General features: G+C 43.1%; 1 protein-coding gene across 1 annotated transcript in view; it reads left to right on the forward strand.

The window, feature by feature from the left end:
• The first annotated feature begins 1338 nt into the window (after positions 1 to 1338).
• LOC139420345 (rotatin-like) overlaps positions 1339 to 27323 on the forward strand; it is a 54875-nt gene continuing 28890 nt past the window's right edge. The window contains exons 1-21 of the mRNA XM_071170342.1: positions 1339 to 1449; positions 5646 to 5796; positions 6297 to 6453; positions 6545 to 6738; positions 6856 to 6971; positions 7601 to 7768; positions 7850 to 8062; positions 8285 to 8397; positions 8543 to 8669; positions 8837 to 8962; positions 9233 to 9349; positions 9884 to 10023; positions 12983 to 13154; positions 17495 to 17594; positions 18007 to 18095; positions 18200 to 18317; positions 18732 to 18828; positions 18939 to 19004; positions 19163 to 19354; positions 23827 to 24069; positions 25044 to 25188. Coding sequence (XP_071026443.1) covers positions 1399 to 1449; positions 5646 to 5796; positions 6297 to 6453; positions 6545 to 6738; positions 6856 to 6971; positions 7601 to 7768; positions 7850 to 8062; positions 8285 to 8397; positions 8543 to 8669; positions 8837 to 8962; positions 9233 to 9349; positions 9884 to 10023; positions 12983 to 13154; positions 17495 to 17594; positions 18007 to 18095; positions 18200 to 18317; positions 18732 to 18828; positions 18939 to 19004; positions 19163 to 19354; positions 23827 to 24069; positions 25044 to 25188 — 2895 coding nt within the window. The 5' untranslated portion in view covers positions 1339 to 1398. The remainder of the gene's footprint in view (positions 1450 to 5645; positions 5797 to 6296; positions 6454 to 6544; positions 6739 to 6855; positions 6972 to 7600; positions 7769 to 7849; positions 8063 to 8284; positions 8398 to 8542; positions 8670 to 8836; positions 8963 to 9232; positions 9350 to 9883; positions 10024 to 12982; positions 13155 to 17494; positions 17595 to 18006; positions 18096 to 18199; positions 18318 to 18731; positions 18829 to 18938; positions 19005 to 19162; positions 19355 to 23826; positions 24070 to 25043; positions 25189 to 27323) is intronic.

Consider the following 27323-nt stretch of genomic DNA (forward strand, 5'->3'; position numbering starts at 1 on the left):
CTGCTGTTCACAAATGCTCTCCATCCAACCTCACTGAGCTCGAGCTGTTTTGCAAAAATTCAGTCTCTCGATGTGCAAAACTGATAGAGACATACCCCAAGCGACTTACAGCTGTAATCGCAGCAAAAGGTGGCGCTACAAAGTATTAACTTAAGGGGGCTGAATAATTTTGCACGCCCAATTTTTCAGTTTTTGATTTGTTAAAAAAGTTTGAAATATCCAATAAATGTCGTTCCACTTCATGATTGTGTCCCACTTGTTGTTGATTCTTCACAAACAAATACAGTTTTATATCTTTATGTTTGAAGCCTGAAATGTGGCAAAAGGTCGCAAAGTTCAAGGGGGCCGAATACTTTCGCAAGGCACTGTACATCAGGCTCTTCTTTTGACACTGTGCTATCAAACCTCCAAACGACCTTCAGTACCATACAACACTCCTTCCGTGGCCTCCAACTGCTTTTAAATGCTAGTAAAACTAAGCGCATGCTCTTCAACCGATTGCTTCCGGCCTGCCCGACTAGCATCACTACTCGGGACGGTTCTGACTTAGAATATGTGGACAACTACAAATACCTAGTTGTCTGGTTAGACTGTAAATTCTCCTTCCAGACTCACATAAAGTATCTCCAATCCAAAATGAAATCTAGAATCGGCATCCTATTTTGCAACAAAGCCTCATTCACTTATGCTGCCAAACATATCCTCGAAAAACTGACTATCCTATCGATCCTTGACTTTAGCGATGTCTTTTACAAAATAGCCCCCAACACTCTACTCAGCAAACTAGATGTAGTCTATCACAGTGCCATCCGTTTTGTCACCAAAGCCCCATATACTACCCACCACTCAATCTGTAAATAGCACACCCAACTACCTCATCCCCATATTGTTACTTATCCTCTTGTTCTTTTGCACCCCAGTATCTCTACTTGCACATCATCTACACATCTATCACTTCAGTGTTGGAAATTGTAATTATTTCGCCTTTATGGCCTGTTTATTGCCTTACCTCCCTACTCTTCTACATTTGCACACACTGTACATAGATTTTTCTATTGTATTATTGGCTGTACATTTGCTTACGTGGAATTCTGTGCTATTGTTTTTGTCGCAGTCCTTTGCTTTATCTTGGCCGGTTTGCAGTTGTAAATTAGAACATGTTCTCAACTGGCCTACCTGGTTAAATAAAGGTGAAATCAAATCAAATTTGCCAATTTCTGATGTCTATTTGCAGTGAATAACTCAGCTTAACTCAGCTTAACAGCTTAACTAGCTTAACTATGTTTATGTAATTGGAATGAGCTACATTATCTATTTTTGTTTTGTTTTACCAGTTCTCTAAGGAGTAACAACCACAACTTGGTGAGGACCACGTGTGAGCTCCTACGTGATGTCATCATGCAGGACTTCCCGGCTGAGATATTTCTCCAGCGTCCCAGTATCGTGCAGGCAAGATACTTTATACATTTTCATTTGTGGTAAGAAAGAACACTCAGTTATCCGGTTCTTTTCTAGTATGGCCAAATAGTGCCAACCAGATGACCAGCCACCACCCGTGGCCTGGGCCTCCACAGGGTCGATAGGAGCTACTAGATGGAATGAATCAGTGGTATTTAGAGCCATGACATCATTAGCTAACAACAGAAGGCAGTGAATCTGAACAGGAGACATATGCCAACTCCAATAACTGAATTGTAGGTTGTCTTATTTAGTGTTGTGTTATTTACAGCTCCTACTGTATATCAGCCTATTGTTTCTGGGCCTTTCTGAGCTGGCCTTTCTGAGCTGGAAGTGTTCAATCGGTACAATCACTCTTTCATGAATGGTTATAAACTGGACTGTTTGTCATTGCTGTTCTGTCGTATATTGTCATTGACGGAGAGCATCTGAACGCATCCTAACCCTAACTTACATGCCTTAAACATGACTTAAAGCTGAAATCCGCATAAGGGGACACAGCGCCACTGTTTTCTCCAGCACATTTGTTATGATTTTTAGTTTTAGAGCTGCCAGAATTGAAAAAAATAAAAATATTTTCCTGGCACCACACTCCCAGAGCCCTCACCTCCTCCTTGTAGGCAGTCTCGTCATTGTTGGTAATCAATTCTACTACTGTTGTGTCGTCTGCAAACTTGATGATTTGAGTTGGAGGCGTGCGTGGCCACGCAGTCGTGGATGAACAGGGAGTACAGGAGGTGACTGAGCATGCACCCTTGTGGGGCCCCAGTGTTGAGGATCAGCGAAGTGGAGGTGTTGTTTCCTACCTTCACCACCTAATTGCAGCCCAAATAAATGCTTCACAGAGTTCAAGTAACAGACACATCTCAGCATCAACTGTTCAGAGGAGACTGTGTAAATTGATGCAAAGAAACCACTACCAAAGGACACTAATAATAATAAGAGACTTGCTTGGGCCAAGAAACATGAGCAATGGACATTAGACCGGTGGAAATCTGTCCTTTGGTCTGATGAGTTCAAATTTGAGATTTTTGGTTCCAACCGTAGGGCGTTAGTGAGACGGAGAGTAGATGAACAAATTAACTCTGCATGTGTGGTTCCCACTGTGAAGCATGGAGGAGGAGGTGTGATGATGTGGGGGTGCTTGATTTTATTTAGAAATCAAGGCACACTTAACCAGCATGGCTACCACAGCATTCTGCAGCGATACACCATCCCATCTGGTTTGCGCTTAGTGAAACTATAATCAGTTTTTCTATAGGTCAATGACCCACCACACCTCCAGACTGTGTAAGGGCTATTTGACAAAGAAGGAGAGTAATGGAGTGCTGCATCAGATGAACTGGCCTCCACAATCATCTGACCTCAACCCATTTGCGATGGTTGGGATGAGTTAGACCACAGAGTGAAGGAAAAGCAGCCAACGAGTGCTCAGCATATGTGGGAACTCCTTCAAGACTGTTGGAAAAGCATTCCAGGTGAAGCTGGTTGAGAGAATGTCAAGAGTGTGCAAAACTGTAATCAAGGCAAAGGGTGGCTACTTTGAAGAATCTATAATATATTTTGATTTTACACTTTTTGGTTACTACATGATTCCATGTGTGTTATTTCATAGTTTTGATGTCTTTACTGAGTAGGTGTGTCCACACTTTTGACTGGTACTGTGTGTGTTTGTGTGTGTGTGTGTGTGTAAGTGTATTCAGACCCCTTCCCTTTTTCAAACTTTTTGTTAGCCTTATTCTAAAACGGATTAAATTAAAAAATATTCCTCATCAGTTTATACAAAATACCCCAAAATGACATAGCAAAATCAGATTTTTAGACATTTTTGCACATTTATTAAAATTGAAAAGCAGATGCTTTATTTACATAAATATTCAGACCCTTTGCTATGAGACGAGAAATTGAGCTCAGGTGCATCTTGTTTCCATTGATCATCCTTGAGATGTTTCTACAATTTGATTGGCGTCCACCTGTGGAAAATTACATTGATTAAACATGATGTATAAAGGCACACACCTGTCTATATAAGGGCCAACAGTTGACAGTGCGTTGTCCGAGCAAAAACCAAGCCATGAGGTCGAAGGAATTGTCCATAGAGCTCTGAGACAGGATTGTGTTACGGCACAGATCTGGGGAAGGGTGCAAAAAAATCTATTTTCAGCATTGAAGGTCCCCAAGAGCACAGTGGCGGCCTCATTCTTAAATGGAAGAGGTTTGCTCAGTTTGGTGATCCAATCGGGGGACAAGGGCCTTGGTAAGGGAGGTGACTAAGAACCTGATGGTCACTCTGACAGAGCTCCAGAGGTCCTCTGGAGATGAGAGAACCTTCCAGAAGGACAACCTTCTCTGCAGCACTCCACCAATCAGGCCATTATGGTAGAGTGGCCAGACGAAAGCCACCTAAAGACTACCAGACCATGAGAAACAAGGTTCTCTGGTCTGATGAAACCCAGATTGAACATTTTGGCCTGAATGCAAGTCCTTACGTCTGGAGTAAACCTGCCACCATCCCTACAGTAAAACATGGTTGAGGCAGCATCATGCTGTGGGGATGTTTTTCAGCGGCAGGGATTGGGAGACTAGTCAGGATCGAGGGAAAGATGAACAGAGCAAAGTACAGAGATCCTTATTGAAAACTTGCTTGAGTGCTCAGGACCCCAGACTGGGGAGAAGGTTCATCTTCTAACAGGACAACGACCCTAAGCACACAGCCAAGACAATGCAGGAGTGGCTTCAGGACAAGTCTCTGAATGTTCTTGAGTGGCCCAACCGGAGCCCGGACTTAAACCCTATCGAACATATCTGGAGAGACCTGAAAATAGCTGTGCAGTGACGCTCCCCATCCAAACTGACAGAGCTTGAGAGGATCTGCAGAGAAGAATGGAAAAAACTCCCCAAGTATAGGTGTGGCAAGGTTGTAGCGTCATTTTTTAAATTAATTTTTATTTCACCTTTATTTAACCAGGTAGGCCAGTTGAGAACAAGTTCTCATTTACAACTGCGACCTGGCCAAGGTAGAGCAAAGCAGTGCGACACAAACAACACAGTTACACATGGGATAAACAAACATACAGTCAATAACACAATAGAAAAATCTATATACAGTGTGTGCAAATGTATTAAGATTAGGGAGGTAAGGCAATAAATAGGACATAGTGGCGAAATAATTACAATGTAGCAATTAAACACTGGAGTGATAGATGTCCAGCTTTTGATTTTTGCAATTCGTTCCAGTCATTGGCAGCAGAGAACTGGAAGGAAGGCGGCCAAACGAGGAGTTGGCTTTGGGGGTGACCAGTGAAATACCTGCTGGAGCGCATGCTACGGGTGGGTGCTGCTATGGTGACCAGTGAGCTGAGATAAGGCGGGGCTTTACCTAGCAAAGACTTATAGATGACCTGGAGCCAGTGGGTTTGGTGACAAATATGAAGCAAGGGCCAGACAACGAGAGCATACAGGTCGCAGTGGTGGGTAGTATATGGGGCTTTGGTGACAAAACAGATGGCACTGTGATGGACTACATCCAATTTGCTGAGTAGAGTGTTGGAGGCTATTTTGTAAATGACATCGCTGAAGTCAAGGATCGGTAGGATAGTCCGTTTTACGAGGGTATGTTTGGCAGCATAAGTGAAGGAGGCTTTGTTGCGAAATAGGAAGCCATTCTAGATATAATTTTGGATTGGAGATGTTTAATGAGAGTCTGGAAGGAGAGTTTACAGTCTAACCAGACACCTAGGTATTTGTAGTTGTCCACATATTCTAAGTCATACCCAAGAGGACTTGAGGCTGTAATTGCTGCCAAATGTGCAACAAAGTACTGAGTAAAGGGTCTGAATACTTATGTAAATGTAATATTTAAAAATACATATTTAAAAAAGAAAATCAAAAAATTAAGAACCTGTTTTTGCTTTGTCATTATGAGCTACTGTGTGTAGTTTGAGGAGGAGTAAACATATTTAATACATTTTAGAATAAGGCTGTAAAGCAAAAAAATGTGGAGAAAGTCAAGGGGTCTGAATACTTTCCGAATGCAGTGTATATTTTTGCGGACCCCCTGCAATTACCTTTGCGGGCTCCTAGTGGGTGAAATGTATCCTACTCTGTCTTAGGTACTCTGTTTTAATGTAAGTTTGACCATATACCATAAGTTTGATCCTTGTTCTCTGATTTTTCCTGTGTTCCAGAACCTCCTGTCCATCCTGAGGCTGACTCCAGGTGAGAGTGAGGCAGGCTACCTGAGACTGCAGGCAGTGGCCTGTCTACAGCAGCTGTGTGTGGGGCTGAGGAGGAGACTTCGTTTCCACAGAGACCCCAGCTTCTACTCCGCAAAGGAAGGTTGGATTACATCTGGATTATTACATTTTTATTTAATCAGAAAAAGAGTTAAGAATATAATTTTCAAGGCCGAGATGGCTTTATAGTTATTACGCCTATGCAGATTTACTTTCACGACTTGGCACAGATTTAGTGTGTGATTCAGTTGACATACCAATTATCACTTGGCAGCTAAAATTAATTCTGCTCAGACATTGTGTCCTGCTGGGTCCCATGTGTCTGAGTAACTCTCAGATCAGAGTGCATCTCACTTATGAAGAACTCTCTTGTTATTTTTCATATCTAACTTCATTGCGCCAGGTCCTATTTGTAGTCTAATTCTCTTTGATCAGAGTCAGACCTCATCCTTTCCTACAGATCCCATGGCACTTATCTAAGAGTAGAGGTTTTCTACTCCGGTGTCTTTATTATTATTGTTATGCAGCAAAGGCAAATTCTAGGCAACTAATGATGATGATGATTCTTTTCTCTTTCCCTCCATCTTGCGTTCTCCTCTGTAGACCCATTGTCCCAGAACTCGTCACTGTCTTACTCCCAGGAGGTGCGCTCCCTGGCCTCGTCCCCAGGAGGAGAGTGCTTTCCTCGGCCCTCTGTGGTGGGGCGTAACGGCCAAAGACCCAGAGGGGATGGCCAAGATGGGGATGCTGCCTCCAACAGGTGTGTGTCTGTTGGTGTGGTTGTCGGTGTTATTTTTACAGTCAGTCCGGACATTTCTAATTGACTCATTTTTTTACCACTTGCCTCACAGCAGCAGTAGCTCTCAGAGAGGTGGAGCTGCAGCTCAGGCCTCCAGGCTTACCGCCCCCTCGCCTGCAGACGCAGCCCAACTAGAGCTGCCTGATCTGGGGGTGGAGGACGTCCTCGTGCTGCAGCTCCAGCAGCTCAGCCTGGCCCAGTTTACTGTGGCCACCATGGAGCATGCCATACCACTGCTCAGGACAGGTAGGAGTGAGAGATTTTTTTTGCCTGTGTGTTTGAACAATGTGTGTTCTCTCTCTCTGACTATGTGAAGGTTTTTCAGCCAACATTATTAATTAACAAAAATCTTATCTCCCCCAGACGGCGTGCGTGTGTTCCGGGGTGTGTGTGAGCTGCTGTGTGAGGCGGTGGTCCTGCTGAGAGACAGTGTGTGTGATCTGGTCTGGGACGACACCAGCCTGGTGGGGATGGAGCTGGCAAGTCACAACACCCCTCAGTATTAATATCTGAATATTTACTGATCCACTGACACTAGCTAGCAGACATTAGCTAGCAGACTCACAGTGAAGATTAACAGAGCACAAATGTACAAATATTACACATTTGCCACAGTGAGTGTATAATGAACATGATGTTGTTCTGCAACATGCATGAAAAGTGACACTTTTCAGATTTTTTCTCTGCAGTGTGTGTGCTGGAGGTCACTGAACAGTAAATAGTTAGAATCCTGTACTGTTCTTTGGGTAACAACATTCACTCATACAGATTTTACCATGTAGAGTCATTTGTTATTTGTATCCTGTTAAGAGTGCCTGCTTCTCTGTAAGGAGATGTATGCTCTTGTCAAGCCAAGGCCCTCTCTTGTCCTCCTCTCCCGCAGCTGGTTTAATAGGACCCCCGAGCAGCCCAGGGTCCATGCTGTTTTGTCAACTTTAGCTGGAGACTAGCTTGCTGTGTCACTGCCAGGCTTCTTCAGGGCTCCCCAAAGACTTTTTAGTCTGGCCTGGGTTTCTGCTGCCCTCTGCTGGTGTCTGTGCTGTTCTTGGCTTGTGTTTTACAGGGAGAGGGTTCATGATTGATTGATTATGGTTTGTGTTGTTTTCAGAGGGAGAAGCTGAAGATTACCATGGAGACACTGGGTGACATCATGACCTATCATGAGAGCTGTTCCTCAGACTGTCCTGAGAGTTCATTGGTCCAGCACAGACTGGCCTACGTAGCCACTGCCGTCTTCACCATCAGACTGCTGCAGACCATCCTGCCCCTGGAGAAGGTGTCTTTGTTATTTTTTGCCACAGTACTTTTTGAGCTGCATGACTAACCCTAACCAAACAGATGCGTTTCTCCTCTCCAGGCCAGTGGTCATCTCCCGGAGAGTGCTGTGGCAGTCCTCTTGTCTCTGTGTCTGGACCGGCCCTTCAGCTTGGCCTATCCCAGCATGGCGGAGGCTGCGGTGGCCTACCTGGAGCAGGTGAACCCTGAAGGCCATGACCTCTACAGGAGGACCAGCCGTGCTGCTCTCTGGATGGAGTCCTCCTGCATGTTTCTTAAGGAGACGCAGCAACAGGTACTGAGATAGAGGAGGCTCGTTTGGAAAGGAGTAGTAGGTGCTCAACCAACGTAATACCGGGTACAACCAAAAACCATGAGAGGATCCTCCTCGAAGAGGAGTAAGATATGGGTATTTTTGCTGGAATATAATGTAGATATTACAACAAAGACTGAGCTTACATGTTTTACTGTTGCACCTGAGTACAATGTTAAGGAGTTTGTTTATATTCCTCTACAGGGAGATAAGAATTGGCTTGAATTACTGGAGCTAGCAGACCAGGCCATAGATGGCCTTCCATACCACCAACACCTACCTATTGTCAAGGAGTGCATCCACATCTGCTCCTACTTGTAAGATATCTATTACCACTACTACCTCTATTTATGGTAGATTGAGAAGTCCCCTTTCTGTAAGATCAATAATGCTCATAACTCATTTGATGAATGGTTTCATTGATTCATTAACACATTGTCCTATTTGTGGTTGTATCATCAGGTGGAAGTTTGAGCAGGCCAGTCCCCTGCTCCAGACAGAGAGCCAGAGGGTTCTACTGAAGCTTCTGACCCATCCCCTCCTCCCTGTGAAGACTGAGACCTACACCTGCACCCTCAATGTAGTCAAGGTGAGGTCAACCATAGATCTATTCAATATGATCGGTAATCTGGTAATGCTGGCACTTAACAGATGTTTGGTAGGACAACGATATCATAACATTGCTAATGCTTCTGACCTCTCACCTCTTCATGCGAGGTCATCTGGTAAGCATGTTGTTCACTTTTGACCCCTTAGGAGTGTCTGGGGGTTCAGAATGTGGTCAAGCCCGTGTCGTCAGTCTGTAGTGGGGTTAATTTCCTCCTTCACCCCAAAGTCCTCTACCAGATCAGCGCATTTGGACTCCAGGACCCAATTGGGAAGGTAGTGTGTGCACACGCATGTGTTGTTTAGTGACAAATCAATCTGCTTCTCAAGGGTTTGTCTAAGGTCATATAAAATGTTGACAATGTGTAGATGTTGCTCTACATACAGCACTGAACCACTTTTTTATAAGGTCATTATTGCAAAACACAATTTATTCTCAATGGTTAAATGAAGGATAAATGGACAAGAAACAGTTGGGTGGTTTGTGAAAAATATGTGTTGTTATACTGCTTGCTGTGGGTTCAGGAGTTGATGTGTGATCTATAGGTAAACTCTGCTGCCAAGGATATTCTGCTCTACCTGCTGAAGTGCCCATTAATGATGACAGCATCAACATGGGACAGGTTCAACCAGGCACTTTACCCAGTCATCCCCATATTACAGGTACTGTGTACACACCACACACACTCAATGTTTGGCATACATTGGTTATAAACATTGAGAGCTCATGAAGTGAAATATAATTTTTACCTTTTTATGTAGTACTTTGGAAGGGAAAATGCCTAGTGGGATTGCACCTTTTCAGAAAATAGCAACCCAAGTGAAACGTCTGCATCCGTCTGAGTACAGTGCCCCATATGGAGCTGCTGCCAAGCAATATTTAGTTATCTGCTCATTTGCATATTCTGTGATATTGTAACCGTTTTTACCAAAAAAAAACAAGCTTTTTATTAAACGTTGGTGTTTGAAGCAACTGAAATCCAGACAATTGAACATGAATATGCATGGGCTCTTGACAAGGTCGTCAAGTTTGATTTAATTTGCAGCCTTTCGTCTCTGAGCCTGTCACGTCAGTAGAAACCAGATGAAACATTCTCTAATCACGGTGATGCATATTTATTTACTGTTGTGCTCAGCCGGAATTCCCAGATCTTTGTGTGTGTGTGTGTGTGTGTGTGTGTGTGTGTGTGTGTGTAGAGTTACGCAGGCACAGAGGATGCACTGGGAAACTGTGTTCTTCTGATAAGTGAAGTGTCGAACGAGGTGAGAGACGGCGTGTTTCCAAACACAGCCAAGTTGAGAGCTGCGCTACGACTACTCTTCACTAAGGAGCCGGAGTAAGTGAGCGTGTCTGTGTAGTAGGGGACTGTTTCTCTGTGTTTGTGTGTGGTAGAGCTGCACGATTAATCCCATTTTAATCGAAATTGCAGTATTGAAATTTGCATTTAGCCGTCTGTAACTTCCATTGTTTTCAACTTTTGATTTATTTCTCGACTTGACAGAGTTCTCTCTCCGTCTCTCCTCTTTTGGCCGTTTCCCAACCCCACACATGCCATGCCCCTCCCCCCTGTCACTCAAGCATGCAGTTCCTTGAGCTCGAGATTCTCTAAGTGCATTGACCAAATAACAGCATGCAGTCAAATGATTTTTCCAAACAAGAACGACGCAGCTTTCCACTTTGCATCTACATATTTTACTAGTTAGTTGTTGTGCCCAAAAAAAGTGAGTTATCCCCTAATGCTAATCGCTTGCTAGAATTGCTAGCTAGCTAGCTAACTCCGCTGAGATGTGGCAAATCTTGCTAGCAAACTTTTGCTTTAATACAGGGCGGTACCAGTGGTGGAGCATATCAGCATTGTTTGTGGAATGTGCCTATTTCAATCTAATTAGGGTCTCATGGAAAACACTTACCAACACTTTGGTTCCTACTTTGTCACAACCATCTCCTCCCTTGTCTTGCCAAACAAAACTGCATTCCAAGTGCCCGTTGTATTCCACCAATACTGTTAGAATTATTATTCTATTTTTATGATTCCAACAGTTTACCCTAGACGATTTATTTCTCTCTCTCTCGCTGTGTGTGTGTGTGTGTGTGAGCGCTCATCGCTCATGGAGGGGTGCTTGTGCACTGAAAGACTGCCGCTCCAAATTCGCTCCGTTCATTAAAATCACAGTTTAACCAAAACCCATCTATTTTTGTGATGACATGGACTTACCATAAGAGTTTCAAGTATTGAAACCAAACCATATGATTTGAATGAAAAGTATTTGAATAAACATGAAAAGGTGAATGTAAGAAGCACACATTTCAAATAGGCTACATGTTGTATTAAACAGCATATCAACACTCTAAATAGGTCAGGAGCCAGACAGGGAGCCTAAGAAGCAACGGATATAAATTATTTTGATGTTCTTTCAGTTATTTTTTGATGTTCTTTAAATTATTTTTATGTTTGATGTTCTTTAAATTATTTTGATGTTCTTTCAGTTATTTCATGGCTATAGCCTACAAAGAAATGCATTGTTAGGCATTTGCAAGTTTGACCCAATAGGCTGGTAGGGACTTAAAGCACTCAGCATTTAAACAACATTTCATTGTATTAAATCATTATAGTCTATAAGTTGTGCATTTAGGCTGTGACTTACTTAGAATTAAATACAAATTTAATGAAAAATGAGAAATTGAGAAACATGAGTTTTGGCTAGTCTATGGCTTCAGGCTCAGGCGATGGTGCCTGGAGTGCAGGCCAGCAGCGGAGAATATCTTCTTCACAGAGCCACTGGGAATGTTAAACACCCTTTTGGCCCCTCTTGCCAAGCTGGGCAGAGATGCAGAGTTGTTTTATTTTTCTATAGGTAGGCCTAATGGTTTGTAAGCAAAATCACCCAATCAAAGTGGAAAGCTCCTTGAACGTGGGAATATGCCAGGCCTATTGTGCCAAACTCAATTATGGCCTATAGATAATATAACAAAAACGAACTAAACGTTTAAGAGCAGATTGTTTTGTTTATGAATACTTTGCTACAATGACACACTCAGTTATCTATCCACCTCGTTCTTTTCTTTTAACGTGCGCGTAGTAAGTACTCCATCATGCTTTTGGGATACGAGTCTTTTTAGATTCCACAATGATTCTTTAGTTGTGGACACGACATCACCACCTTCTCTCTTGGTCCTCATCTTTGTAAGTCAGTTTCTTTATGAAAATATTTAGTGAACTCCATGACAGTAGATAAAGCAAAGGGCTATAGCAGCACACAAGTAGACTACAAATGTGTGCTGGGCCCAGCTCTTAGCTCCAGTCCTAGCTCCGGTCCTAGCTCCGGTCCAGCTCCGCTCACATACTCTGGTGCACGTGTGCATGTGAGGGAAAAGGCGAATTTGTCTGAGTGTGTGTCTTTACTTTTTGAAACTGTCAACTGAATTTGACATTGACTCTCGAGGGCGTTGTAAAACCAGACAACTGTCTCAGTGTTTAGCTATTCTGTTTTCCAACACTGTGTGTTGATGTTGATGGGCATATTACTCCTGTCACTTGTTATAAGCTGATGGACTCAACTCTGTCTCTGGCTCGGGGCTCTTTGTAATGGTTGTGGATAACAGCTATCTTCTCCACACAGTCCCTGTCTGTCTATACTGCTTTTGTATGAATATGTATATTTACTCTCTTTATTGTGCTGTGTACTCAGTTAGCTCCTCAGTGTTGTATGGGGGATGTATTAGTTGTATATGAAAGTCCTGTTTCTTTGACTGATTCATAGACCCAGAAAGAACAGAGAGAGAAAATACAGAGATTGATTATTTGAATGCTTGATCAGATGTTCCCCTCTATGCATTTATCAGCGGCCCACTGCTGATTTTGTTCAAATGTTTGATGGCATACGAACACGGCATAAGCCATGGGAAAATGTGGAGAATAGCAGGAAACTAGCTTTACAACTCCACATTTTCTCTTAGCCCCCCTGGCAAAATGTGGAGAATTGCAGGGAATTTGCTTTGAAACTGCAATTTTTCTCCCAGCCCCTGGCAAAATGTGTAGAATTGCAGGAAACTTGCTTTAAAACTGTCAAATGTTCTCTCCACCCCATGGCAAAATATATAGAATTACAGGAAATTAGCTTTGAAACTGCAATTTTTTTCTCAGCCCCATGGCAAAATATGTAGAATTTAAGGAAATTTGTTTGCTGCTACTGCAAAAAATATCCCAGGTAAAACACTGATATATCGATTGATTAATAGGTTGATTGATTGATGACCTACAGTCCCAAACCTCTGAGTATTTGGTGTGATTGCAGGGTCCGAGCTGCAGCAGTCCAACACCTTCTTCCCCACCTGACCAGTGTAGAGGGGGCTACTACAGTCAGACCAACCCTGGAGGGTCCTGTCCTCTCCTCTCTCCCCTCCCTCTTCTGTCTCAACAATGCACTGGACATCAACCTGGACAGCAGCGACCGATCCTTCCTTAAGGTATGGATAGACGAGCAGCGACATACAGACAACGTTGGCCTTTATCCCGTTGTAGGTAAAGATGTATAGTTATGTGACAGACTATACCCTAATGCAGAGTGTACACTACATGACTTTCAAAATCTTAACATCGCTCAGCCTCTCACATTAAACTGCTGTAGTGGTGCGCACACTAAACGATCTGGCGCAGACAGGGGGTCACACACACATTATTCACTTGCTCGTGAGGATTCTCCATACCACCACATTGTCTTACCAAAACAGTGTGATGTGATTCGATCAGGCAGTGCCCAGATAGGGCTCTACCTGTGCAGACCGAATGCCATTTTGCCCTTCCAGTCTCCAAAGGGCCCTTTTTGTGTGATTTCTGCCAAAATGATACAAAAAAGTACGGATGAAAGTGTCATTGTTGTTCAGAACCCACTGCCTGCAAGTCGTCATCAAGTTCGCCTCCACCTACCCCGTCCATTGTTGTTCAGAACCCACTGCCTGCAAGTCGTCATCTAGTTCGCCTCCACCTACCCCATCCATTGTTTGAGCCTGTTGATCTGCCCTGTACCTAGCTTGCGAGCTCCTGGATGTGCCTATTTCCCAGTCTGCCCTGTACGGATATTGCATGTGCCCAGTATGGAAATTTGCATGGCTTGAGAGTTGCGGTCTCTGGTCGTGTGTGTGTAGCTAACTACCTAGTTTAAATATCAACAGTACTGCCACAGCAGCATAACATTTGATTAACACTTGATGATACTTGATTTAGCCTATATCATCAGTATTTTGGTCTTGTTGGCTGATATGCACAGCAGAGAGAGGCAGAAAGACATGAAGAGGTAAATTTGAATCAATAAAATAAATCTAACTAGCAGATTTAAATCAATCAACATCATTGATCAGCTGACAGCCCACCCTCTTTTCCGATGTCGTTAATGTCTTTAGGCGGCACTGCAGCTACTTTTTGTCATGTAGTGCATGTGGACACCTGCAAAGTTGGAAGCACAGAATTGTCCAGAATGTTATTGCATGCGGTAGCATTAAGATTTCCCTTCACTGGAACTAAGTTACCTAGGCCGAACCATGAAAAACAGCCCAGACCATTATTCCTCCTCCACCAAATTTTACAGTTGGCACTATGCATTGGGTCAGATGGTGTTCTCCTGGCATCCGCGAAACCCAGATTCGTCCATCGGACTGCCAGATGGTGAAGTGTGATTCATCTCTCCAGAGAATGCGTTTCCACTGTTCCGGAGTCCAATGGTGGCGAGTTTTACACCGCTCCAGCCGACGCTTGGTATTACGCATGGTCATCTTAGGCTTGTGTGTGGCTGCTCTGCCATGGAAACCCATTTCATGAAGTGCCCAACGAACAGTTCTTCCAGGGGCCATTTGGAACTCGGTAGTGAGTGTTGCGACTGAGGACAGACTATTTTTACGCGCTATGCGGTTCTGTTCTGTGAACTTGTGTGGCCTACCACTTCGCAGCTGAGCCATTGCTGCTCCTAGACGTTTTCACTTCATAATAACAGTACTTACAGTACTCTAGCAGGGCAGAAATTTGACAAACTGACTTCATGGAAAGGTAGCATCCTATGACGGTGCCACGTTGAAAGTCACTGAGCTCTTCAGTAAGGCCATTCTACTGCCAATGTTTTTGTTTATGGAGATTGTATGGCTGTGTGCTTGATTGTATACACCTGTCAGCAACCGGTGTAGCTGAAATAGCAGAATCTACTCTTTTGAAGGGGTGTCCACATATTATTGTGTATACAGTGCCTTGCGAAAGTATTCGGCCCCCTTGAACTTTGCGACCTTTTGCCACATTTCAGGCTTCAAACATAAAGATATAAAACTGTATTTTTTTGTGAAGAATCAACAACAAGTGGGACACAATCATGAAGTGGAACGACACTTTTAACAAATCAAAAACTGAAAAATTGGGAGTGCAAAATTATTCAGCCCCTTTACTTTCAATGCAGCAAACTCTCTCCAGAAGTTCAGTGAGGATCTCTGAATGATCCAATGTTGACCTAAATGACTAATGATGATAAATACAATCCACCTGTGTGTAATCAAGTCTCCGTATAAATGCACCTGCACTGTGATAGTCTCAGAGGTCCGTCAAAAGCGCAGAGAGCATCATGAAGAACAAGGAACACACCAGGCAGGTCCGAGATACTGTTGTGAAGAAGTTTAAAGCCGGATTTGGAGTGGCAAGAAGAAAGCCATTTCTTAAAGATATCCATAAAAAGTGTTGTTTAAAGTTTGCCACAAGCCACCTGGGAGACACACCAAACATGTGGAAGAAGGTGCTCTGGTCAGATGAAACCAAAATTGAACTTTTTGGCAACAATGCAAAACGTTATGTTTGGCGTAAAAGCAACACAGCTGAACACACCATCCCCACTGTCAAATATGGTGGTGGCAGCATCATGGTTTGGGCCTGCTTTTCTTCAGCAGGGACAGGGAAGATGGTTAAAATTGATGGGAAGATGGATGGAGCCAAATACAGGACCATTCTGGAAGAAAACCTGATGGAGTCTGCAAAAGACCTGAGACTGGGATGGAGATTTGTCTTCCAACAAGACAATGATCCAAAACATAAAGCAAAATCTACAATGGAATGGTTCAAAAATAAACATATCCAGGTGTTAGAATGGCTAAGTCAAAGTCCAGACCTGAATCCAATCGAGAATCTGTGGAAAGAACTGAAAACTGCTGTTCACAAATGCTCTCCATCTAACCTCACTGAGCTTGAGCTGTTTTGCAAGGAGGAATGGGAAAAAATGTCAGTCTCTCGATGTGCAAAACTGATAGAGACATACCCCAAGCGACTTACAGCTGTAATCGCAGCAAAAGGTGGCGCTACAAAGTATTAACTTAAGGGGGCTGAATAATTTTGCACGCCCAATTTTTCAGTTTTTGATTTGTTAAAAAAGTTTCAAATATCCAATAAATGTTGTTCCACTTCATGATTGTGTCCCACTTGTTGATTCTTCACAAAAAAATACAGTTTTATATCTTTATGTTTGAAGCCTGAAATGTGGCAAAAGGTCGCAAAGTTCAAGGGGGCCGAATACTTTCGCAAGGCACTGTATATAAATCAAATGTTATTTGTCACATGGGCCGAATACAACAGGTGTAGACAGTACAGTGAAATGCTTACTTACAAGCCCTTAACCAACAATGCAGTTCAAGAAATAGATGTAAAATATTTTCTAAATAAAGTAACACAATACAATAACGAGGCTATATACGGGGGTACAGGCTAGTTGAGGTCATTTGTACATGTAGGTAGGGGTGAAGTGACTGTGCATAGACTATGCATATACTGTAGCGAGTTTACAATTTGTGATGATGAGTGAGTGTTGTTGTGTGGCGAAGATGCGCTAGGCTGGTCTCTCTCCAAGAATGTCCGCTGACCCCAGCCAAATTCATGTGCACTCATTGTTTCTTTATATCAATTGGCTGTTAATGCTGATCAATTCCCCACTACATATCACATATACATTTAGTCTTGATGTTATCATTAACCTCCTCAATTCACCAAGTAATCTACAATGTTTGGTTGCGGTCATTTCTGTTCATTCAGACAATATATTATTACATTCTCAAAGTGGAAACGTTGTTTGGAGAGCTAAAAAACTGTAACACATCTGATCAAGAAGCTTTGGTTTATTTAATTCCATTTAGCAGTTTTGTCGATTTCTTCATTGTCTTTATTTGTGTCTGGTTTCTCTGTCCTGATGCTTCAAGTGCATACATGTACCTGGCCTGCTCACATAGGTGTGGCTTCAAGGTCCCTATTTTACATATTGCATAAATAAATAGGCCCATGCTAAAAAAATATAGATGTTTTTGCTACAGAGGCATTTGGTGTGTTATGAATTTCAAGATATTCATTTTATTTTTGAGCACATGCCCCCTGTGCATGGCCCTGGATTAGATTGTTAATGTAGCTAGAACGAGCTGTGGCTCAAAGCAGGCTCTTTGGCAAGCTTTCATTGGCTATTTGCTGATCACATTCTCAAAACTTGTCTTTGCAAATCTCACACTACAAGAGCATTGCAGATTTTGTGCCGATAAAATCAAGTATGTTTGAAAATATTGGTACGTCTGGAACTACTCAAAGACGGGATCAGTAGCCCTCAGATGGCGTGTCTGACTCGCTCACATCAAACGAGCGTCGGTGACGCCCGCTCGCCCGAGTAGGCAACGACATGGGGATTTTTCTTTCCGATCTCCCAAAAAAAACATGTCTGGGACCGCTACATCGGGGCCAAATCATGTAGTGTACCACTGGGTTAAATTGTTCTTACTGTTAGTTGTTTATTTCTTTATGACCATAGGTGGAGTCAGTGGAGAAGCTGTTCAGCATCTTTACTTCTGACACTGTTGACCTGACCCTCAGGAGGTCAGCAGCAGAACAACTGGCTGTCGTCCTACAGGGTGATGTAGCGCTTCATATCCTCCACACAATGCTTTTAGGATTAGCAAGGGATATGTAGATAAAAAATATTTTTTTGGGGAAAAGGGCGTAACACTAGACATAACTCTCCTAAGCTTGGTTAGCGTTGACCTAGAACATCAAAATGGTTCGGAAAGAAAATAAAGTTGAAGAAAATATAAATGTTTTGTGCGAATAGTCACACAAAGAAAAGCTTGCCGTGTTTTTGCAAAGGCCTATGCTTCTACCCACCACCATATGTTTAGGATGAATAATAGAAGTAACTTGAGAAAGGAAAAATATGCAAATTCCATGTATTCTTAGGGTCTAGCATTGTTAGGCAGACAACACTTCATTTTGTATTATTGATAGGCCTATTGTTAATTTATTACTTTCAATCTATTTTCTCCATAGAAACAGCAATGCACCCAGTGTTGACGAGTCTTGGTGTAACAGATAAAGTGATCTGCTTCATCACAGAGAGTGTGAACGACCACAGGAAGGTGAAAAGACCTCGCAGATCAGCTTGCATATGAATGTGTATGTTTGTCTATGTTTGCTGTGTTAACGTGTGTGTGCGTGTGGTGTGTGTGTGTTCTTCCTCCAGAGCATGGACTGCCTGTTGGAGCCGTGTGTGTGTATTCTGAGAAAGCTGGTGTATGCAGACCCCTCCCTGAGGCATCTTCTGGCTGAGAAGACCCCCCTCCTCATCACTCTGCTCAGGGGTACGTTCCCAACACAACTCATTTAGCAACTATCACAGTCCAACTCTATCACACTGCTCTGAGTGACGTTCACACACAACTCATTCACTCGGGGCACAGGTAAACTCATTTCGTTGCCCAGCTGAGGGATAACTTTGCATTACAACTCAGCGAGTAACGTTTGAACAGTTTAACACTGCCCTGGAGTTAATTCACATCACAACTCATTCAATAAATGTATTACATTGTACAGTTTTAGAGGTATGTTCACAGGACCTAGACGTTCACATTGGTAAACACATTCTGTTGCACCTCTCAAAAAGGCCTTCACAAGGTTAAACAATCACATAGCTAAACCCTCACTGGAATCAACTGAGTGTGCGTTCACCACTGCTAATCACTGAACGTTTTCTAATTGTTTGTTTATCCTGTTAGCTTCATTGCTTGTCAAGGAAAATAAAGGGGATGTTAGTGAGGCGGCTGTGTTGATGTGTCTGCTGCTCTTTGATGAGATTGCCACAGTAGAAGTGTGGTAAGTGTTCTTCCCGCTCTCATTTGAATTAATTTGTTTGCTTTTGATTTTAGCACTATTTCCTACAGAGCAAAGATGTGGTAAAGCATTTTATTGTTTTACCTAATCAGGTCGGACAATTCCAGCTCCGACGTGGCTCTCTCACCGTTCTCTCTTCCTGTGTCTGTCATACGAAGGTAATGAAGTAGCCTAACTTTATTGATAGTCACCAATATTTACTTTTTCTATTGATGTCAGTCTGTCTATTGACATATGAATTGTGTTATATCTAGTAACTACATGCTCTACCCTCCTCTCTCTCCCCCTCCTCCCTCCCCCTCCTCTCCCTCCCCAGGTACAGCCTACCGTTCCAGGCCGCGTCCCACCATGCGGTGAGCCCCTACTGCTCCGTCCTGCCCCCCTACTCTGACCTCCTCTCCCTGACCCCCGCCAAGGAGACCCTGCAGCTGGCCTGGAACACCGCATGGCATTCTGGGATAGATAATCTCTTGGAGGAGCTCCGTGGGATCCGCAGTGATGTCGCCGAGTAAGTCACATCACACCTTATGTACCTCGAATGTCAAGTTTGTTTTTGTTGACCTTCATTTTTACCAAGGACGTTAATTGAGATTGTTCACTAGCTACATTGATTACTGGAACGTTCTGGGGAAGAGTTGCAGACAGTTTCTGTTGGACTGCTAAAGAGCTGATCCATCATTCTTCATTTTTGTCATGTAACCTAATGCAGACAACAGATGAGGAAGCCTCACCGTTCCTCTTAACTTAACTAACTAATCACACAAGAAAATGATAAAGAAAACAGACAGGAAAAGGCCGCACACTGCTGCTCATCCTCTCAGGTGATATTTATTTATAACAACGTTTGGACCCTAAGGTCTTCATCAGGCATCCATATCCCAGGTGGGTGTGGAAGGTCCTATATATAGAGGCAGTACTCAGTGACATCACATCCTGAAACAGGAGGTAAAACATTTATAACATAGGTTCACAATATTTACATTTAATGTCAAAATATATGATCATACACAAGGAATGTGATCAATATTTACAGTAATATATATAATATATACAGTCGGGCAAAAAAGTATTTGGTCAGCCACCAATTGTGCAAGTTCTCCCACTTAAAAAGATGAGAGGCCTGTAATTGTCATCATAGGTACACTTCAACTATGACAGACAAAATGAGAATGAGAATGAGAAAAATCACATTGTAGGATTTTTAATAAATGTATTTGCAAATTATGGTGGAAAATAAGTATTTGAATGAATTTTGGCCCATTCCACCTGACAGAGCTGGTGTAACTGAGTCAAGTTTGCAGGCCTCCTTGCTCGCACATGCTTTTTTAGTTCTGCCTACACATTTTCGATAGGATTGAGTTCAGGGCTTTGTGATGGCCGCTCCAATACCTTGACTTTGTTGTCCTTAAGCCATTTTGCCACAACTTTGGAAGTATTCTTGGGGTCATCGTCCATTTGAAAGACCCATTTGCGACCAAGCTTTAACTTCCTGACTGATGTTGTTTCAATACATCCACATCACATAATTGTCCTCCCTCATGATGACATCTATTTTGTGAAGTGCACGAGTCCCTCCTGCAGCAAAGCACCCCCACAACATGGTGCTGCCACCCCCGTGCTTCACGGTTGGGATGGTATTCTTCGGCTTGCAAGCCTCCCCCTTTTTCCTCCAAACATAATGATGGTCCTTATGGACAAACAGTTCTATTTTTGTTTTATCAGACCAGAGGACATTTCTCCATGTGCAGTTGCAAACCATAGTCTGGATTTTTTTATGTCGGTTTTGGAGAAGTGGCTTCTTCCTTGCTGAGCGGCCTTTCAGGTTATGTCGATATAGGACTCGTTTTACTGTGGATATATATATATACTTTTATACATGTTTCCTCCAGCATCTTCACAAGGTGCATTGCTGCTGTTCTGGGATTGATTTGCACTTTTCGCACCAAAGTACGTTCATCTCTAGAAGACAGAACGCGTCTCCTTCCTGAGCGGTATGACGGCTGCGTGGTCCCATGGTGTTTATACTTGTTTACTATTGTTTGTACAGATGAACGTGGTACCCTCAGTCGTTTGGAAATTGTTCCCAAGGATGAACCAGACCTGTGGAGGTCTACAATTTATTTTCTGAGGTCTTGGCTGATTTATTTGAATTTTTCCATGACGTCAAGCAAAGAGGCACTGAGTTTGAAGGTAGGCCTTGAAATACATCCACAGGTACACCTCCAATTGACTCAAATGATGTCAATTAGCATATCAGAAGCTTCTAAAGCAAAGACATAATTTTCTGGAATTTTCCAAGCTGTTTAAAGGCACAGTCAACTTAGTGTATGTAAACTTCTGACCAACTGGAATTGTGATACAGTGAATTATGAGTGAAGTAATCTGTCTGTCAAATGACTTGTCATGCACAAAGTAGATGACCTAACCGCCTTGCCAAGAATATAGTTTGTTAACAAGAAATTTGTGGAGTGGTTGAAAAACAAGTTTTAATGACGCCAACCTAAGTGGATGTAAACTTCTGACTTCAACTGTATATATACACAGAATACTAAATGAGGTTAAAAAACACTAATTTGGACATGTACCTAGCTCATTAGCATTCTCTAATCAAACAAAATCACATCCTCATCTAAAGTGGAACAACACATGGCACAGACCCAGATTAAGGCTTTATGGTGGACTAAACAGCAAGGCTGAAAGGGTTTTTGAACCCAGGAATATGTGCATGTATGTTTATTCACATTTTTATTTCGATGAACCTTTGCGTCTTCGTCTGGTTAGAAAATATTCTGAGTACTATAGTTATTTTTCAATGAAATGTCAAGGTGCTTCATGAAGATACTGTAGCTAGCTTGAATCAGTCAGTCCTGAGGGGTATCCTACGAAGCAAGCTAGATCTACTCAGACTTTTCTAAAGCTAAGTAGCTTCAGTTATCTTCACATTCCAGCTCAGTCTTTATCCGTACTACAACAGTGGATATTACTCGTCCCCCTGCCGTTAACTCTAGCTGGCTGGTAACTGTGCGTGCATGTCACACAAGGCTAGTCCAACACCGAACTCATCATTGAGACTATGCTGAAACATCAATCCATGGGTGAGTCAGTGACACTTAATTTGTGCCAAAATCAAAATTTAATAAAAGTTATTTTGCAAATTCAGTAGGCTCTTGTGTGAAATAGGCTTCTAGAAGTGCCGCCTTGATTTTATTGCTTATCGTTAATGCCGTCTTATGTGTGCTTATCAGTATACAAGCACCTTTTCCCCCTACTCCTATCAATACTTTTGTATGACTAAATAGTCCTCAGAGCATGCGCGGACTAGCTGGCTGGTGTGTTCACGGACATTTTCAAATCACTCCCTATTCCAGTCTGTTGTCCCACATGCTTTAAGATGGCCACCATTGTTCTTGTACCCAAGAAGGCAAAGTGAACGAAATGACTGTAGCACTCACTTCCCACTTCAGTTTGCATACCGCCCCAACAGGTCCACAGATGACGCAATCGCCATCACACTGCACACTGCCCTATCCCATCTAGGCAAAAGGAATACCTATGTAAGAATGCTGCTCATTGACTATAGCTCAGCATTCAACACCATTGATGCCCTCCAAGCTCATCAGGAGGCCCTGGTCTCAACCCCGCCCTGCGCAATTGGGTCCTGGACTTTCTGACGGGCTACCCCCAGGTGGTGAAGGTAGGAAACAACATCTCCACTTCGCTGACCCTCAACACAGTGGTGCGTGTTCAGCCTCCGCCTGTACTCCTGTTCATCCACGCCTCCAACTCAATCATCAAGTTTGCAGACAGCACAACAAGCGTGGGCTTGATTACCAACAACAACTAGACAGCCTACAGGGAGGAGGTGAGGGCACTCGGAGTGTGGTGTCAGGAAAACAACCGCTTACTCAAGTCAACAAATCAAAGGAGATGATCGTGGACTTCGAGAAACAACAGGGAGTACACATCACAGACAAACTGAAATGGTCCACTCACACAGACAGTGTGGTGAAGAAGGCTCAACAGTGCCTCTTCAGCCTCAGGAGGCTGAAGAAATTTGGCTTGTCACCCAAAACCCTGACAAATCTTTACAGATTCACAATCGAGAGCAGCCCGTCAGGCTGTATCACAGTATCACACTCGCATTAACATCTGCTAACCATGTGTAAGTGATAAATAAAATGTTATCTTTAATAATAAAAAAATGTTAGGACTACATTGTGTGAAGTTTAAAATGCTTTCTGTCAATGTGTAATGTTATATATTTTAACATTACTATGTTTTAACACCCCAAAATACTTTTGATTAATAAATATTGAATCAGTCTTCTTCCTCAAATGATGGATATGATGATGCAATCTTTGCAAGAATGAGGGAATCTAATTTAATTAATTCAGAGCAGGTGGAGTTAGTTTATCCCGAGTTGAACTCAAAGTTGATCAAAGTTAACTCCTCAGACCTGCTTCGTAGGCTACTCCTCTGGTTCTCAGGTGTAGACTAGGCTGCCACACAGCCTTTTAGTGATGAGTCACGCAGAACTACCCACAATCCCCTGCTGTTCCAGACACAGGACACTTCCTGTGTGGAGTGACAAGGCACGTCTGGAAGACGGCTCATCAAATGTTCCTGGGAACAGAATTAGGAAGGCACCGTGCTGCCTGGGTGATTGGGCTCTTATGTGACACCCCTGTCACCGTAGAAATACAACTTCTGATCCAACACAGAGTCAGAATCAGAACGACTCAATTATTACACGCCACATTCTTCTCTCCCCTTCGACTCTTTCCCAGGTGGTTTCTTAACGGGAATGTGTTCACTCATTCTCATCACAGCCAAAAAGATAAGGTCAAGATAACATAACATAACTAGACCTGAGTTTTTCCTGGTCCGGTCACATGCACAAGATGAGCACTATATTGAACCTAAAGGGGAACTTTGATTGCTTGCAGAAAAAATAACAAATACTGTCTTGTTTTCCTCTAGTTTCCACGGTGATCTGAGCCTTTCAGGGTTGCAGGTTCTGTCATTACGGGCAACACACCTCCCCAGCAGCCTTCAGGACTGCGTCCAGGACATCATCATGGCAGCAGGCCATGCCTCTGTGACCTCTGCACTCTCCAGGCTCCGCCTCCACCTGCTGATTGACAGGATGGCCATCACAGGCACTCACACACACAGCTGCAGGGACACTCTCCGTTCCCTCACCTGGCAGCCCGCCATAGCAAGGTACACACACACACACACACACACACACACACACACACACACACACACACACTAGAAGACCATCTATACTGACACAACAATTTCAAAGATTTTACTGAGTTACAGTTCATATAAGGAAATCAGTCAATTGAAATAAATTCATTAGGCCCTCAGGTATGGATTTCACATGACTGGGAATACAGATATGCATCTGTTGGTCACAGATACATAAAAAAAAAGTAGGGCGTCGATCAGAAACCAGTCAGTATCTTGTGTGACCATGATTTGCTTCATGCAGCGCAACACGTCTTCACATAGTTGATCAGGCTGTTGATTGTGGAATGTTGTCCCACTCCTCTTCAATGGCTGTGCGAAGTTGCTGGATATTGGCGGAAACTGTAACACGCTGTCAATCCAGAGCATCCCAAACATGCTCAATGGGTGACATGCCTGGTCAGTATGCAGGCCATGGTAGAACTGGGACATTTTCAACTTCTAGTAATTGTGTACAGATCCTTGCAACATGGGTCCATGCATTATCATGCTGAAACAGGTGATGGTGGTCTGCGGATGTGAGGCCGGTTGAACGTACTGCCAAATTCTCTCAAATGGTTGAGAAATGAACATTCAATTCTCTAGCTCTGGTGGTCCTTTCTGCAGTCAGCATGTCAGTTACACGCTCCCTTAAAACTTGAGACATCTGTGGCATTGTGTTGTGTGCACATTTTAGAGTGTCCTTTTATTGTTCCCAGCACAAGGTACACCTGTCAGGTGGATGGATAATCTGCTCACTAACAGGGACAACACTTGTTTGGTTTTATAATTTTCTTCAGTATAATTATGCAATAAATGAGTCCTTTATTTTGTATTATTCAATGCTGCACTTTCCGCAGCTTTACTGCACTCATCATTTCTACAGGTCAGTTGTATGTCCACCAAAATTCAAGATATCATCCATATTCTCCATTATTCTGTGTCTCTCTCTCTGTCTGTAGGTTTGTGCAGGTGCGTCCAGCGTGTGTGGAGGATGAGAGGTTGCTGGTGGACGTTATAGCGTTCCTGAGCGCCTACTTCAAACAGAGCCATTTAGGGTCCGAGGACAAGGACCTCCGCTGGATACTGGAGCTACTCCTCAAACAGGTCAGCACTAGGACTTCTCAGGGTTTGTCCTCTGTGATATCGCTTTAACCTCTAGCCTTTCATCTAGGCCTTATCCTATGTGTCGTCATAAAGGAGATGAGGGAATAGGGACTATAATAGGAAAACTGGTCTAGTGTATCAACATTACTCAGTAAATCTGACTTCATCTCCTTTCTTGTATTAACCCATGTTGGGAACCATTAGATTGGGCACACTCCCCATCTTCTCCCCTAAAACTGTAGGGTGAGTGGGTGCTTGCATGTGTGTGTGTGCCAGCGATCCAGTTAAGCTTGTCCTCGCCAAACACAGAGATGTGTAGTTATCAAAGTAGAGCCTGTATAAATCACACACTGTCAAAGGACAGAAAGGCATTAATATCACATTACACCCCTAAAATAGAGTACCAGGACCCACAACACAGATGATTTCCACAGCTGTTAAGAAACTCTGTTGTTTCTTAGCTACAGGAGCTACATCAGATCTAATGTGTCTCACCTTGCCTGCTTCATCATAAGTATGGGAATTTTAAATTTTTTGACTGAGTACCCGCATGGGCTGAACTGAAAAAACACATGTGCGCATTTATTTATATGCCAACAGTGCCAAATGAATCATACCGATAACAAATCATAATTGCTAAATTGCCTCAATAAAAAATTATTTCCATTTAAGATGAATTTATTGAAACCATAATATCAACTGTTTAAATTATATCAAATTACATTTATTTATAAAGCCCTTTTTACATCAGCAGACGTCAAAAAGTGCTTATACAGAAACCCAGGCTAAAACCCCAAACAGCAAGCAATGCAGATTTAGAAGCACGGTGGCAAGAAAAAACTCCCTAGAAAGGCAGGGAAAGGAAGAAACGTAGAGAGGAACAAGGCTCTGGGGGGTGACCAGTCCTCTTCTGGCTGTGCTGGGTAAAGATTATAAGAGTACATGGCTATTAAGGCCAGATTGTTTTTCAAGATGTTCAAACATTCATAGATAACCAGCAGGGTTAAATAATAATCAGTGTTTCTAGAGGTTACAATAGTTCAGTACCTCAGGAATACATGTCAGTTGGCTTTTCATGGTTAGCATTCAGAGGTCTAGAAAGCAGGTGTGGGGGAGAGAGAGAGAGTCGGGAACAGCAGGTCTGGGACAAGGTAGCAAGTCCGGTGAATAGTTCAGGCTTCCATAGCCGCAGGCAGAACAGTTGAACCTGGAGCAGCAGCACAACCAGGTGGACTGGGGACAGCCAGGAGTCATCAGGCCAGGTTGTCCTGAGTCATGGTCCTAGGGCTTAGGTCCTCTGGGAGGGGAGGGAGAGAGAATTAGAGGGAGCATACTTAAATGTACACAGGACACCAGATAAGACAGGAGAATTACACCAGATATAACAGACTGACCCTAGCCCCCTGGCACATAACCTCCAGTATGCTGCAATAGTCTGACACAGGGGACACTGACAGGACCGAGGGGGGGGACACTGTGACAGGGCCAACCAGGCAGGACATAACTCCACCCACTTTGCCAAAGCACAGCCCCTACACCACTAGAGGGATATCAACAGACCACCAACTTACAGCCCTGAGACAAGGCTGAGTATAGCCCACAAAGATCTCCTCCACCGCATGAGCCAGAGAACAAAATCTTCAGTAAGGTAGTAACCTCAGTAGTGATGCTTGCTTGTAGAAGCCTAAGTGCAATGACACAGCCTTGTTTTGTTAATTTTGCAGACAAAACTTTCTTATTTCCCGAGCCATTAACACAATCAAGACTAGGGTTGCAAAGGGTTGGACATTTTTCGGTAAATTTCCCAATTTTGGGGGGAAATCTTCATTGGGAAGTTAAGCCCTGAAATTTGGGGAATTTTGCTTAAATTCATCAAAAAAGTTTGCTTATAACTTATAACGGTGAAACTTTTTTTGTGGGATACACATAAGGCAATTCTAGGTCTTGTGGCATATTTTGGTTAAACTATCCCCAATTCAATGGAATTGCAACCCTCTGCATGCACAGTGCATTCTTCCATCACATGTACAGCTGATTCTCAAGATCTTGCACACTAATGAGATGCTATTGAGCCCATTCCACTACACTGTCTGAGCAAAGGACTACGTGCTTTCTGGTAAGTTTTGATTACAATA

This window comes from Oncorhynchus clarkii, chromosome 11 (assembly GCF_045791955.1).
Source record: "Oncorhynchus clarkii lewisi isolate Uvic-CL-2024 chromosome 11, UVic_Ocla_1.0, whole genome shotgun sequence".
Classification (NCBI taxonomy): domain Eukaryota; kingdom Metazoa; phylum Chordata; class Actinopteri; order Salmoniformes; family Salmonidae; genus Oncorhynchus; species Oncorhynchus clarkii.